The following is a 15,713-nucleotide window of genomic DNA, read 5'->3' as shown; positions in this document are numbered from 1 at the left end:
TGTCCAGGGTACTAGGGGGTCCTGGGGATCAGCTCCCAGGCCTTGGACCCCTGACTGTATCCATCATCACCAAAAACCCTTCCCCCTCAAGGACTGTGGGGGTGGGAGGCAGGGCAGACGGAAGACAGGACTAGACAGGAGCCACAAGCTAAGACCACAGGCAGACAACATGGATTCAGATCCTGGCTCTGCCCACTACAGCCCTGAGGCCTTACCAGACTTTAGCACAGTGCACTTCAGTGTCCTCACCAGTTGGAGGTGATACTAGCAATACTTTTTCTCCCAGGGTCATCATGGGGATTAAATCAGCTTTAATACACAGAAAGGGCCAGCACACAGTTGGCGCAAGCTCAGAGAGCCAAATGACCTGCACAGGACACATGACACAGGGGATGAAGTGAGGCCCAGGCCTGGACACCAGGCCCCTCCCTGCCCTTTCCCAACCCCACCAGCAGCCCTTTGCAGCTCAGCAAGGGCAGACAGCTGTCACCTCCCCTCCAACTCCCCCGGCCCCAGCAGTGCTGCAGAGGCAGATGCTCTGTGGGGAATTATTTCCCCCAGGCTCTAAGGAATGTTATTTTTCCCTCACTTGGTACCTAGATGACTCCATTTCAATTCGGCGCCCAAAGAGCCTCCAAGATGAGCCCTGATTAAATTCCCATAAAACCACAGACACCCGGCCCCTGGGAGGGCTGGGTGTCTGGATGGCCACCTGTCACTTCCAGAGCACGTGTGTGGAGGTTCCAGGAAAGCCACCCTCACCTGCAGCCGGTATCAGTTCTGAAGGGTCTCTTCAGCCCTTTGCCTGTGGCCTGAGACCCTTCACCAGCCGCTGCCCTGGGGCTAAGGAGGCACACCCGTGTCATCCAATCACGGCCCAGCTTTCTCACACAGCATTTCAGCTACTCAAGAGCTGACCAGAGGAGCCTCCCCAGAATCGCTCGGCCTGGGGTGGCAGAGCTAGGCCCTGGTTTCCGGCCCTCCATCTAAAACTCCTGGCCCTGTGCAGCAAAGAGGGTGCCAATGACAGAAAAGGCCTGTGAATGTGTGTGCAGCCATCCTGGCTTGTTGACAGAGCCTCCCCCTCCCCTAGGCCCGCACCAGGCAATGTTGAATTTCTGGGAGGCTCCTGCACTTGGTTTGAACTGGATCCAGGTTCAGTGCTGTCTGTGCCTCTGGCTAAGGTGTGTGGAGGCAGCCCCGCCCAGAAGTGGCCCTCTGTTAGGGAACCCTGTGGCTCAGACACTCTGGGGAGGGGTCACTGTGCAAGCCTGCTGAGATGCGGTGTGGAAGGGACTTAGTGCTGAGGTCACCCTGCTGGCCAGCAGGAGGAGGAACGGTCTTTCCATGGGCATTCACCCAAGGGTTCCCCGGGTAGGAACCCACTTTATGGAAGGTCCCCAAAACTCATTCTCCCCCTTATTCCATGGTGACAAAGCTCCCAAATTTCACCTGGGCACATGGCTGCCAGAATAGTGGCCACATTCCCAACTCCGCGGCAGCTCAGTATGTGATTAAGTTCTGGCCAGTGATGTGTGGACAGAGCACCATGTTGTAGCTTCCAGAGGTTTTCCTTGAGAGAGAAAGAGGCCTGTTTCCCTTGGCTTCTTTTTCCAAGCCCCCTCTCCACCCTAACATCTAGGTGTGACAGCTGGAGTTTACACCACCCTGGACCAGGAGAGCCACACAACAGAACAAAGAGCCACAAGAAACTGGGGTCCCCACTGCCACACACTGCACCAGGTGGCCTTCCTCCAGGTTTTACATGAAAGAGAAGTGACGTTCCCTCTCGCTTAAGCCACTGTTACTTCAGATCTCTGTTGTTGCAACCACTTTAGCACTAACCAAATCCGTGCGCTACAGATGGATGGGTCTGAAGCAGTGAAAGGACCCTGCCTCCCCTCCAGGCTCTGAATCAGAAGAGGATGAGCTCTGGCAATGTGGAACTGAGATGGCAGTGGCCACAAAGAGGCCACCCACGTGCTCAGAAAGGTGAGCCTGGGAGCTCCAGGCAGCAGGCCTCACCTGTCCTCCACAGCTGGTGCTCTGCTTGGCCCACCGGAACATGGACCCCTGCTCTAAGTGCCCCACCTGTTATTCCTGGGAGACTGTCCCCCTGTGGCACAGTCCACCCTCAGTGCAGAGCTGGGCGCCACAGTGATCTCCCTGCAGCTGTCTCCTGCTGCTGGGTCTGCTCTGCAGCCACCCAGGCTCTCTGAGGCCTGGAGGGTGGTGACAACCAGAGGAGGTCTTCACCAAGCCCCTTCTTCCAACACAAAAGCTGTGTCACTTGGACTGCTATAATTGTCTGAGGAACTTAAAGGGTAATTATGACCATTTACAGTACGCCAAACAGGGCTGTGTGCCTCCAGGAATAGTAGGAGTTGGGTGGAGGGGCGCCAGGGAAGCGCTTCCCAGAGAAGGTTCTCTGCATCTGTGTGGAGGAGCAGCCACGCCTCTGTGGGCACGGGTGGAGGGAGCCTGCAGAGACCAGGCAGCAGTGCTTCTGCATACACAGCCCCCGAGTGGGCAGGAAAAGCCTCCAGGAAGTCCCAGCCTCTGCCCACCCTCCTGGAAGAATACAGCCCTGCTTGGGGTGCGCGATAAGAAAACTCCAGGGTGCAGCAGTCACGGGCCACCCCACAACAACTCCTGCTGGTCTAAGACTAAGCCTGCCTTTAGGGTTCAGTCAAGTTCTGGCCAGGCATGAAGGGGATGTCCCCCCAGGAGGCAGCTCCGGGACTTGACGACACCTGGGTCTGAGGCTTCCTGGAGCCAGTAGAATGGGGTCCGATTCTCTCCCCACCAGCAGTTGGGCACCAGCCCCTCACACCTCTGGCTCTGGGCGTGTGTGACCCTCACAACAGGGTACAGGTCATGGCCATGAGAACCCTCTGAACTTGCCTCCAGGTCAGGCCCACACTGATCTGCCTAAAATGTATTCTCATCTCCCCACTCACACACATTCAGTGCTGCCCACGAACCAAGTCCCCAACTGCCCGAGCAGTTCCAAGTCCCCACGCTCTGACCAGATGGTCTGCGAGTCACACACAAGCCCACACACTGCAGCTCTCTCCCGGCTTTACTCACACCACTGTGGGTGTGGGAGGCCCAGGTGTCACCCTCAGCGCTTGCTCACCAGGGCCAACCCTGCCTCCTGCGCCCACTGAGTCCGGCCCACTGCTGGTCCCCCGCTCCCCGAGTGAATACTTCCACTCCAGAACCAGGCTCACGCTTGACCCCAGCCCTGATTCTTTACCCAGGAAAACTGAGACAGACTCCAAGATTCAATCCAGAGGCCTCGGCCCCCACACTGTGACTGGAGCAGTGACAGCAGCTGCCATTCCTAGGTGAATGCACAGGCAGTGACCCATGTTAAGTGCTCATCAGACGTCACAATTACCCTAACCCCAGACCCCCTGGATGAACCTCTTATTATTCACCAGGCTGAGGGCCTTGGCCAAGGCCACATGGCAGCAAGAGTCCAGATTCAGATGCAACCCTAGTCTGTGCCTGCAGACACCTGTGCTTTTTGCTCGGAAAAAGCCCTCTCAGTGGTGTCCTCCCGGCGGTGCCCTCCCCGCTCCCATCAGGATGCATCCCTCTTCTTGTCAGACATTGCATGTGGCTGTGGACCTGCAGCACCTCCCACTAATCAGGCCTTCTCATCAAGATCGTGCCCATCTCCTGTCCCTTCACACACAGCCGGCATCCAACACACACAGCTCTGGGGAAGAGGTGGACTTCCTTTCCAGAACCAGTCTAGTCAAATCATCAGTACAGATCTTCCTTCTCACATGGGATTCTGCTGGACCCAGGGAAAGACTGTGAAGGGAAGGGGAGCAGACGTTGTCAGTGACCACTCCAGACCCAAGGAAAAAGGGATGCTGATGTGCAGAAAAAGCCTGCCTCTTGGAGGGCTCCCAGGAAGTCTTGCTCATGCTCTATGCCATCTGATGAATGCCAGGGCCCCAGGAAAAGAGGCCTTGAGACCCCTCCCAGGATGGGCCAGGCCCAGCACCCAGCTCTTCTGCAGGGCACGTTCCTTAGAGAATACAGGATTCATCAAGTGCCCCCAAGCCAGGGTATGCAGTGCCTCTGTGCCAGGTGCTTGTTAGATCCAGGGCCCTCTGGCCATGGACGTGAAAGACAAGCTGAGAGGTTAGGAGTGGGGCAGCCTGAGTTGGGGAGAAACCTGGTTGGATGCTGGCTCTGCTATTTACAGGCTGTGTGATCTTGGCACATCTGCTAACCTCAGCCATTTCCATTACTCTGTAAAACAGGGAGGATGTTGCTGGCACTGTAAGGGAGCATGTAAGAAGGAGTCTTAACCTTGCAGACAGGCTGCCTCTGGTCCTACGAGACAGACTCTACCCACTGGTCCCACAATCACATGAAACTGCCTGGGGCCAAGTCACCATCTAGGTCAGGGTTCAAGGAAGACCATTTGGGCCACACTCCTGGTCTGGACGGCAGGAACAGGGGCTGCCTCTTCAGCCCCTAAGATGAATCCTCGCATACCCTCAGGGCACAGGCAAAGCACTTCTTAAAATTAAACAAAAACTCTCAGCAGGGAACGCTTGGACCAGGCAAAGGGAACTTGGAGGTTACTGTTACCATGAATCTTTCCAAAAAGGCCCTTTACATAAACAAACACCTTGGAAAGGCAGCCCGACTCCTCCGGGGCAGGCCCGGGTGGTGGGGAGGATGAGTCCTCAGGGACGCCTGCGGCTGGCGGGAGAAGCTCCCGCTGCGAGAACAGAGCGTACCCCATGAGGTCCAGCCGCCACGTTACCCATCTCCGTGTACTGGATTAAAGGCCCTTCCGTTTCCGTTTGTCCCCTTTGCCCTGTGACGTAGTTCCACTCCCCCGCCTGCTGCTGAGCTATTCTACCCACACTCCTGCTCTCTAACCACTGTGTCACTAGGACACTTCATTGCCACTCCATGGGTTCCAGATAACAAAACAAAACCGTCTGGAAGTGGCTGGAGCCACTCTCTCCCGCAAAGAGCACCCTGGGGCTTGTATTCCTAACTCTGCTGGTGACAGAGGAGAAGACCCGCCTGAGAATACGTGCCCCTGCAGAATTCAAGTGCTTCCCGTCCCAAGTGCTTAAAGAGGCCAGACTCCCTCTTCCCACCCCATGTGATGGCCACCTGTGACTGCAGAGTTGTGCTGCCTGCCGCGGGTGCCAGGCCACTGTTGTCCATACCTTTCATGTAGGCCTCGATCTTCCGGATGAGCTCGTAGGACTTGGAGCGGTCAAGCAGGGTCCTGATGGCGGGAAGGGGGTCCAGGACAATGGTCTCAGGGTGGGCATCGATGTATTCCTGCAAGGAAACACGCCCCTTCCGGTTAGAGAGGGGAGGCTGCTGAAGTGAGGGTGACAAGCAAGACTTCAACACAAGTGCCCGCCCAGCACCCATTCTTCCCTTCTGCCTACCCCACTGGCCCTGACTTCAGTCTGGGGCTTCCCATGAGGGCTTCCACCAAGTTCCGTCCACCCACTCAGTTGCACCCAGACCACATGACCTCTGTCAGACCAATCAGCATGTTCTACCCCGGCCACTGGCTCAGGGGGAGGACCTGTGACCCAGGCCTGTCCAATCAGAGGCAGGCTCAGAGCCCACACTAGGAAGGCTGGGGTGTGAACCTCTGTCTTGGAGAAGCAGCAGCAGGGAGACCCGGCAGCTGGGCGCAACTGCCCTGAGATCTGACGGAGCCAAAACTCAGAAATGGAGCCCAAACTGCGAAAACAGCAAGAAACGGAGAGCAACCAGGTTCTGGTCAGCAATTCTGACCCCCGGATAAAGCCTGAAACCAGGTCTCCACGTGGGCATTTCCTCAGTGAGATGGCCCAGCAACTTGCAGTGATAAGGATTCTGAGGCGGCCATGGGAGAAGGTGACACGGCGAGTGGGTAGCACATCTCCCGGGGGAGTCACTGGAACAAGTACACCCTGGAGTGGCTGCCTGGCCCTCCAGTGCTCATTTCAACAAGTGCTTCTTCAGTACCTACTAGGATATGGGGCACGAGGCACTGTGACAAAATCAGTCTTTAGGGAAGTTATAGTCTCCTTCGGGAAGTAACACTAACTGCACATGGGGGACAAACTTATCCACAACAGACTCAACACAGGACACAGCAAATGCTTCTAGGAAAAGAACACAGGGATCTTGGCTCTGCCACCTGCCACCTCTGTGACTACTGGAGCCCCAAGCCACATCATTGGCCAGAGCAATTTGTCACGCAGCACAGTAAATGAGACTATCCCTCTGACTCAAAAATACTATGATTCTAGGGTAAAGATACAGGATACTGGAGTACCAAGAGAGGGACTCAGAGAAGGCTAGGTGTAAGGGAAGCCATTCTCTAGCTGTTGCTATTGCAAGTCAAACTGTGTCCCCCTCAACAGGTCCAGTTCAAGTCCTAACCCCCAGTCCCTGTCAATGTGACCTTACTTGGAAATAGTGACTCTACAGATGTAATCAACTTAAGATGAATTAGGGTGGGTTAGGATGGGCCCACTGGATTAGGATGGACCCTAATCCATTGACTGGAATCTTTCAGATAAGGAAAATTTGGACACAGACACACAGGGAGACCATGTGAAGATGGAAACAGTGGCTGAAGTCATGCAGCTACAAGGCAGGGATTGCCAAGGACTGCTAGCAACTACCTGAAGCTAGGAGAGGGGCAAAGAACAGATTCCCTCTCAGCACCTTCAAAAGGAACCCATCCTGCAAACACCTGGGTTTTAGACTTCTAGCCTCCTTTCACTGTGAGAAAACAAACTTCCGTTGTTCAAGCCACTCAGTTTATGGTACTTTGTTACAGTGGCCCCAGGGAATGAATGCACGAGCTTTTTCACTGCCTCCCGCCCCCTTGCTGACCAGTCTATAAGATCAGTCTGTGAGGTCAGCAAAGGCCAGGAAAAACACCACAATGCTTCTTTTCTAGTAAGCCTTATCAACAAAAAAGAAAGCTCCAACTGGAATTATTCTTTTTTTCAGTGAACTTATTTTGGTTCCTAGTAATGATTTTAAAGAGCTCTCCACACAAAAGTCAGAGATTCCTATCTACTTCTCTGAAATTTGCTTCCTCTCCCCTTGCATTTCATACCAAAGTATCTGGTTATGGGCTCTTTTGTGCCTTTTTCTCTGAATGTTTAAAGAAAAACATCTCTGTCCCTAATGGGTGGCCAGTACGTGTACATGGGGAGGCCGTCTCCCATATTCACACCCACGGACAACACGGAGACGACACAGTCCCACCCGACCACCCTGCACATGCTCCACAGATCTCAATGCACGACAGAAGCCCCGTTGGTCTCCCTCCTGAGGGACACGACAATCAGCACATCAGCTCAGCGATATGACCTGCTCACAGAGAACAAGCCCATCAGCTGACGTGGACCAGCCCAGGTTTGCCCCACATTTGCCACCCACAGGGTCCGTGGGGACAGGCTGGGAGGTGTCCTTGAGGAAGGTTTACCCAGGGCCGTCCTCAGGTCAGAGAGCCATGCCCAGAGATGGGATTCTCCTGCAGCCTCTCACCTCTCGTTGTGGGCTCCACATCAGCAACCATCCCTGCTGGCACCATTCCTTTATCAGAGCTAGTTTATTTGATCCAGACCCTGGCTGCCACAAGAGCATGTCACTCATGAGACACAAGATTTACACCTATGCATGAAATCATATTAACAGTCTCATGCGAAAAGGTTACCTACTTGGCAAACTTCGTATCGACAGCGCTCTAGGCACTGTGCAGGGTGCAGCAGACATGCAGACAGATGAAAGCCTTCAATGCTTCACTCTACTGGATCTGCAATCCTGGGTGACGAATTCATGCTCTGGATTATGAGCTGAAAGCACTGAACTGCCATCTCCTCTCCGACCCCAGCATGCAGGAAGCATCCTGGTGTGGAGGGAACAGTAAGGAGCGGGGAGCCCCCAGACTCCTTCTGTTATGCCCCCCTGTGTCACCTTGGGTGTGCCACTTGGCTTCTCTGGGTCTTGCTTTCCTCATCTGTGACTTGACAGTCTAACTGCAGAGAACTGAGGATGAGTATTTACAGAGACTGACTTTTTTAGGCCACACACGGGGGCTGTTCTAGAACAGGACAAACAGCCACTTGCTAGAGGCATTACAGGTAATGCCAGGGACACACACATACTCACTACATTCCTTCAAAGAGGAGGCAGTATCTGAGACGTTCACGTCAGTGGGCTGGCCTCAGTCTCCCCCAACAACTGAGTCATGTAAAGCACAGGCTCACCCCTTCCTCCCCATCAAACCCCCCACCCACCGGCCGGAGAACAGTATCTGCATCGCTGCTGGTTCTGCTTCCATTTTTATGCATCAGGGCAGTGACCTTTTAAAGAGAACTCAGAATCATTAAGACATGAATTTAAGCCAAACGCCTAAGGGAAATAAGTCAGAAGAGACCAAAGGAGAAACTATCTGACAAGCAGACGCCAAAAAGCTTTTGACCTGGGATAAAAGCATCACTATTAACAGAAGAGTTATTCCTAAACACGATCTCTGCTGGGACAAGGACAGAGGGCAAAGAGAGTTTTTTCCAATCACCCTGCTAACCACAAGTGAAGTTTCTTCCAAGCTTTTCAGCTTATCTATTGTATCACAGGCTCTTGCATTTTTCACAAGTCTGTTAGAATTACCAAACTGCTAGAAGGGTGAGTACCCTGCACCCTTTTATCACTGCTGAGAGGACGGACAGCCCAAACTGTCTCCATGGCAAATGGTAAACACATGTTCCTTTAGAGGTCCAGCCACAGAACACCTAGAAAGGGGTCCTGGAAGTTAAGAAGGGCTGGTGGGGGGTGGGGAGGGTGGTTTAAGCAGACTTCAAGAGGAAAAAGCAGAAATACACAGCCCTGGTGACCCAGCAGGCCAGGAGGAGGCCTAGAGAATGCCGACCGTAGAGGGGATAAAGGGGCAGAGACCAGTCAGATGCCCCACCAGGCCCATGGGATGATGATGCCAAGAGGGGCAAGCAGGCCTTCTCTGCTGGGATGAGGGTAGTCAAGGTTTCCCTACTAAGAATCTGAGCCAAATCAGAGCACCAAGGTGAACAACAAAGATACAACCTCCTCTGTAGTTCCGTTTATAGACAGAAAATAAGCAGGGAGTGAGATGCAAGGATTTGTTCTCATCTAACAGAAAATGCAGGACGAAGTCTCAAGTTCAAATCCTGTCTCTGCCACTTAGTTTATGCCTAAGAAAGAGAAACTGCAGCTAATCTCTGAGATTGTTTTCTACTGTGTGAAATGTGCATTTTGAATAAAACCTACCTCAAGGAGCTGCTGTGGGTAACAAGGAGATCAGAGAAGTGAAAAGAATTAGTAGATATAAAAACAAAAAGGATTCTCGTGACTCTCATGCCAACACCTGGACTCTCGGGGCCAAACCTGACCCAAGGTCTCCGAGCTCATCCTGCCCTATCCCACCTGGCAGGCCAAAGGCACGCCAGCTCTGCACTTGGGACGAGCAACTGGGCTGTTCCAGGCCCAGACCAACCCTGCTGCTGAGGCTGGAGCTCAACACAGTCCCCGCCCCACAGCACCCAGGCTCCAGCGTGTGCCCTCTGCGGACAGCTCAGGTCCTGACCGCCCACTGGACCAGCTGCAGCCGGCCAGCCCACTCCTTACGGGGAGGCAGGAGAGGCACCCACCCACACTTCCCACTCACCCAAAACACTGGAACTCCCTTTTTAAAAGTGGCGATTCATTTTTTAAGAGATGCATACTGAAATTATTTACAGATTAAGTGTAATGTCTGGGCTTGTTTCAAAATACCCAGGCTCACGGGGTGTGGAGAGAAGTAGGTGAGTGTAGGTAAGGGCAAGAATGGTTGTAGGTTGCTAACTCGTGAAGCTGGGTGATGGTGCCTGGAATGCATTGCAGCATTCTCTCAAGTATTTTTAACTTTTCTGTAACAGGAAGATCAGGGAAATGGGGAGAGTGGAGCTAAGTAACCAGGTCCCCCCTTCCTTCAACCCCATGCACCTCTAGCTGCACCGGAACAGTTCAAACACCAATAGTATCCTTCAGGAAGGAGCAAGAGGCAGCTGCCCAGATGAGAAACCCAATGAGAGATTAATCACGGTAAAGATGATGATAAATACAAGTAACCATCATCAATAATAATTTTTAAATAACAGCAGTTACCACTTACCAGGACTGGCTATATGTATATCACTGGAAAAAAAATGGTTTTCAAGTACCATTTTTTTTTTTTTAGGAGAGCAAGGTACAGGCTTTTATTTAGAAATAAAGTGAGAGAATAGAGCTCCTGGCTCATGCCAGGAGGGGACAAGAGAGCCCTCAAGCACCATTTTTAAAATAAAATCCTATGAGGTAAGAGCTAAGGCTATAAAACTCAGAAGAAAACCCTGGTCATAAGTCCCCATGGCCTTGAATTAGACAATGGTTTCTTAGATTTGACACCAAAAGCACACACAAGAAAAAGTAGATAAACCAGGTATCATCAACCTTAGGAGCTTCTGTGAGCCAGAGACACCACCGGGCACAGACCCGGTGCTCTGGAGTGAGAGCCTGTGCGCAGCGCCCCCTCCTCACACTCAGGACCTCGCAGCTGCCAGGCTGCCCACTGGGCTGTGGACCCGAGCCCAGACGGCACAGCCGGGCCGCACATGCGCGGCAGGGCTGGGACACTCAGGCCCCACGGACTGCTCCCATGGGTGGGGGAGTGCGGACGGAGACCGGGGCAGCACACAGAGTGCCAGAAGCCCCTTCTCACCAGGCCTTGGCTTCCTCCTCTGTAAAGTAAGGATCAAAGCTGTGAAGAGGTTACACCAGCTGGAGCTGGAGGCTGGCAGATGTGGGGGGAAATCCTGCCTTCCCCACTTGTGGCTCTGGGCCTCTGTAAGCCTCTGTCCTCACCTGTAAAATGGAGATGGTTAACAGTTCCTTCCTCATGGGAGTTTTTTAAAAAACCGGTTGAGATGTAATTCACATACCAAAATGTACAATTAAATGGTTTTTGGTATATTGACAGAGCTGGGCAACCATCAGCACAGTTAATTTTAGAATATTTTCATCACCTCAAGAAGAAATCCCCTCCCTTTCAGCTATCAGCCCCGATTCCCCCACTGCCCCCAGCCCCTGGAAACCACTTTTGTGGTTACAGATTTGCCTATTCTGGACATTTCATATAAATGGAATCATATATGGTCTTTGTGACCACCTTCTTCACTTAGCATAATGTTTTCAAGGTCCATTCATGTTATAGCGAGGGTCAGCGCTTCATCCAGGGACAGACTGCATTTAGTTTATCTGCCCTTCAGTTGATGGACATGTGGCTTTTCATTACAGCTACTATAAATAACGCTACCAACATTCACATACAGGCCGTGTGTCTGGACTGATGTTTTCATTTCTCCTAGGTGTACACCTAGGAATAAGAATGGAAAAGAACACAAAGCTTCTCAGGTCCTCAGGCACAGACGATTTAGGTAGTAATCCCAACACTTCATCATGAGATACAAATACAGCACCTTTTCTGGTTTCCAGAAGCCACAATCACACACAATACTAGATCTGACTCTCTGAGCAAGCCCTGTGGTCTACAGAATGAACACCTATACTCTTATTTTTATTTTATACATGAAGAAACTGAGTCTCTGAGAGGCCAAGTGACTGGCTCAAGGTCACACAACCAGCGGGGGCTTTGCCAGGATTCAAAACCAGCCACAACAGTGCATTACCTCAGGCCTCATGCAGAGCACCTTGTCACCTACCCAAGCACAAGTTAAATGGCTGAAATGTTTTACTTCCCAGAAAGCCTTAAGTCCATTTTGAATCTAAGTGCTAGAGAACCTGTACGTAATGGAGACCGGCCTAGAATCAGAAACAGGGCCAAGGCCCCGGGCCAGCGGCGGAGAGATAAGAATGAAGAGGCGAGAAGCTGTCCAGACCTCCCACAGAATGAGCAGAGTCCTCCAGGATATCTGCGCAGCCGGCTGCTGGAACAACGAGTTCCTGGGCAGTCATATCTCAGCAGACACTTGGGGAACAATTCAAATGAAAGCGCCAGAGTGCGTGAGCCTGATGTCACTGGTCTCGGGGAGTTCTCAACAGCCAGCGCACTTGGCCCAGGGAACAGCATGGCAGATGCGAAAAAGGAGTCATGCACAGGGCTGGGCCTTCTACGTGTTAGTCTGAAGCCTGGAGGAAGAGGCAGAGAAGCTTACAAGGAGAATTACAGCACTGCAGGTAAGTTTCAGAGAAACCCTGCCGGCCAAGAGCAGTGTTGGGATCAGGCTGGAAGCCACTCACGGAAGAGGGGTTTCAGAGCAACCAGTTCGCCAGAGAAGTCCATCTTCTGGCTTGGGCATCAGCCTCCTTCCTCCCAGAGTCCCTGTCCCACACTCCTGGGAAGAGGATGTCATGTGGGAGGGCAGATGCTCCCTACTTGCTGTGGAATGAGTGGGGAAGGGCATGGCAGTGGGGGACGGAGGGGGAGGAGCAGGGAGCCCATGAGTAGCTTTGGGGTCTACGGCTTGATCTACATGTAGTGTATCTGGTTTGCAAAAACTCACCAGGCTGCTCACTTATGTGTGCAGTTTTCTACATGTACATTGTACTTCAATTTTTTTTTTAAAAGGGTGGAAGAAAGAAAGCAAGCATTGTACTAAATAGCAAGGCCCTGGGTTCCAGTCTGTGTTCTACAGTGCAGCCTGCCTGGGGCTTACCCTCTCTGGAACCCCGGCCTTCTGTGCAGAGTAGATCAAGGATGGGAAACGCAGACGTTTCACCACACCTTCCTCCCAGCATGGCAGCCACGGCAGCGGCCCCTGGGGGATTACACCAACCTTTTGTGCTAACCCCAGCAGGACCTCAGGGACCTGACCATCACCTAGTTCCAGCAGATAAGCATCGGCACTCAAGCAAATCCTCTGTGCCATACACAGAAGAAACTCTCCAGGCAGACTCCCAGGACCCCACGAGTCAGGGTGTGTGCGTTTAAGTTAACACTCAGCCACCAAACAAATGCTGGCAAAGACCTGAAATTACTTCCTTGTGGCTATTAAAAATTAGTCACAGGGGCTTTTACAGGAAAGGAGGTAACCTTGGGCTTACTCAGCACAATCTCGCTCCTTCGGGCTCTTCCTGAGGGCAGCGTCCAGGCCCAGACCTTCTAGCTGATGGCCACAAAGGCTGGCCTTTTAACTAGCTCCTTCTGTACCGAGTGGTGGGGTGAAAGCCAGGAATCTTCTCCACCTCAAATTTTGGCACCATGATTGTGGGGGGAGGGGGCTGGCAAGATGCTAGAATGAGTATTATTACTAATAATTACAACAATAATGGTGATGACAGCAGCTTACTTATCCTGAATGCTTACCAAGTGCAGGACAATGTTCTACATGCTTTGCAGGCACTGACATGTTTACTCCTCACAACAACCCTATGCAGTAGGCCCTATTAGCAGCCTGGCTTGACAGAGAAACTGAGGCTCAGGGCACCTAATACCCTGCCCAGGCTCTCCCAGCTGGGAAGTAGCCAAAATGGCATCTGCAGCCAGGCCGTTTGGCTCCAGAGCCCTCTAGTCAGCAAAACAAGACAAGGGAAGGCCTAAAGGAAAAGTATCGCAATTCTCACTATGATGAGAGTTACTTGTGTGCATTTTTTTAAAATGTTCGTTAAAAGGAGAAACGTAAGCCTTTCCCATGTTCTGCGAACCCACACCTAGGCCTCTGGCCTGCAGTTCAGTCCGTGAGACCAGGCTCTCTGCGTCTGGTACCAGCACAAGGTAGGGCACTCAAGAGAAAATGGCAAAACTTTGCAACTTCCCTTTCCAGGGGCTGAGTCACAGATGGTCACAGCTCGCAAGACCTAGGGGTCCCTTAGCCCAGCCTACCTTTTCGGAAAGGAGAAAGGAGTGGCAACTAACCCGAGGGTACGCGGCAGAACTGAGACTGCCGGCCCGTCGGCTCCTCCTACCACGTGGGGGTCTCACACTCTGGGCCCCTCTTTACCTCCGTTCCCAGCCCTGCATTAAGACAACTGGAAGACAGACGCCTCTTAGGAGAGGAAACAAACGATATGTCCAGATGCCAGAGTCACAGCAGCCTCCACACGGCACGAAGGACCCACGCAGCACCGAGGGAGTACGTGTACAGGGTCCTCAGGGCCAACAGGAGCTAGAGGAATGGGAGGGCCACAGTGGATGCCTGCTGAGTGAAAAAGTGGGTGCCGTGGAGGGAGGACTAACAGGACACAACAGTGTCACAGTGTCACGAGCCATCATAGCTGCTTCTGCACAAAGTGACACCTGCCCCTGGGGGGCCAGCCCCACATGACAATGTGCAGAGCTTTCTGGGGAGGGCAACTAATGAATCCACTGGGCAGACCATTGAGGATATGAAATCAACCACTATTCACGGACATGAAATCCACTGAAGCCAAGACCAAATGTCTCCCAGGCAAAGCCTTCCTGGCACCACCCAGAATACCTGCTTATTCATTACAGCTTACAGAAAACCACAGGACATAACCCAGACAGTCCTAAGGAATCCATGCTAAGCCCGGGTGCCTTCATGTAACACAATGTGCCAGGCAGCCAGCCATTGCACCCACGGCTGTCCAAAAAAAATCACAGACCATGAGTCTGAACAGGCAGCCAGGTCTGGCACAGGGCTTGGGACTGGAGACTCGTGCAGCTAAACCTGGAAAGTGCACTTCCAGAGGCCAAGGGAAGGCTGTGGCAGCTTCCATGCACACCAGGGCCAGGACGGCCAAGTTCAGTCACACAGGGTGCCATTCACAGAGATGACATTGAGCAGTGCAGTGCACAAACTGTGTAACAGTCCCTGACCATCAGCCAAGCCCTTTGCTTCCTATCGCTAGCAGAACACCTTCCTTCAGCCCAGCCATACTTGCCCAGTCCCAGTTCCAGCAAAAGGACCCTACATCACTGTGAAAGTGAAGGCAAGGGCATATACAAGAAATCTGGGTTCAAGTCCTAAAACAACTTGTGAAAGTCACTTAAGTCATGTGCATTTCAGTTTTCCTATCTGTATTTGTTCCTATTCAGAACAAACGAGTCAGAATAACACATTTATAGCATCCTTTCTGACTTTGGATTCTTAGGATTCCCTGATCGTGTGATGTGATGAATGAGCAAAAAGAGATCTCAGGCTCCTCAATGGAGCCAGAATGCCCCCTGAGGCCCAGGACATCAAACATGGGAGTCCAGGGCCTGCTACCCTCAAGCATACACACAGCATACTGACTGCACAGGACCCAACCTCAGTGGGGCAACGAGACATGTGCCCACCACAGTAGTGGGCAGCGGGTGAGCAGGAGGGGCACATCAGTAACAGACTGACAGTGGCTCTGTGCCAGGGACAGATGCCCATTCATCAGCTCATGCAATATCGTACCTACCCTGAGGCTGTCTTTCTCTGCAGTCACTAAAATGACTCTCCATTTCTTACAGACTCAGCCCTGGCCTATAGGCGGCATCTCCTCACCTATTATTATTTCTCTAACTTTTCTAAAATGGCTCTGTGAGAGAGTTGGGCTTCTCTCCATCAGCATACTGCTCGGTCTTAATCTACCCTCATTTGTACCCCGGAGAGATCCCTAGTGTCTGAGCACTTGGCCAGAGGCCTCTCAGAGGGTACAAGGGTAGGGAGAGGGGCGGCCTCCAAGAAGTAGTGTGCATG

At 52.5% G+C, this 15,713-nt stretch overlaps 1 protein-coding gene across 3 annotated transcripts in view; it reads right to left on the bottom strand.

Moving 5' to 3' along the window:
* Window positions 1-15,713, bottom strand: part of ITPK1 (inositol-tetrakisphosphate 1-kinase) — a 158,953-nt gene that overhangs the window by 38,269 nt on the left and 104,971 nt on the right. For all 3 annotated transcript variants that reach the window (XM_057488194.1, XM_057488193.1, XM_036882087.2), the window contains one exon: window positions 5,214-5,331. In XM_057488194.1, coding sequence (XP_057344177.1) covers window positions 5,214-5,220 — 7 coding nt within the window. In that variant the 5' untranslated portion in view covers window positions 5,221-5,331. The remainder of the gene's footprint in view (window positions 1-5,213; window positions 5,332-15,713) is intronic.

Source organism: Manis pentadactyla, chromosome 11 (genome assembly GCF_030020395.1).
Source record: "Manis pentadactyla isolate mManPen7 chromosome 11, mManPen7.hap1, whole genome shotgun sequence".
Taxonomy (NCBI): Eukaryota; Metazoa; Chordata; class Mammalia; order Pholidota; family Manidae; genus Manis; species Manis pentadactyla.
Note: the sequence above shows the minus strand (reverse complement) of the source record. Positions and strands in the feature narration are given on the sequence as shown.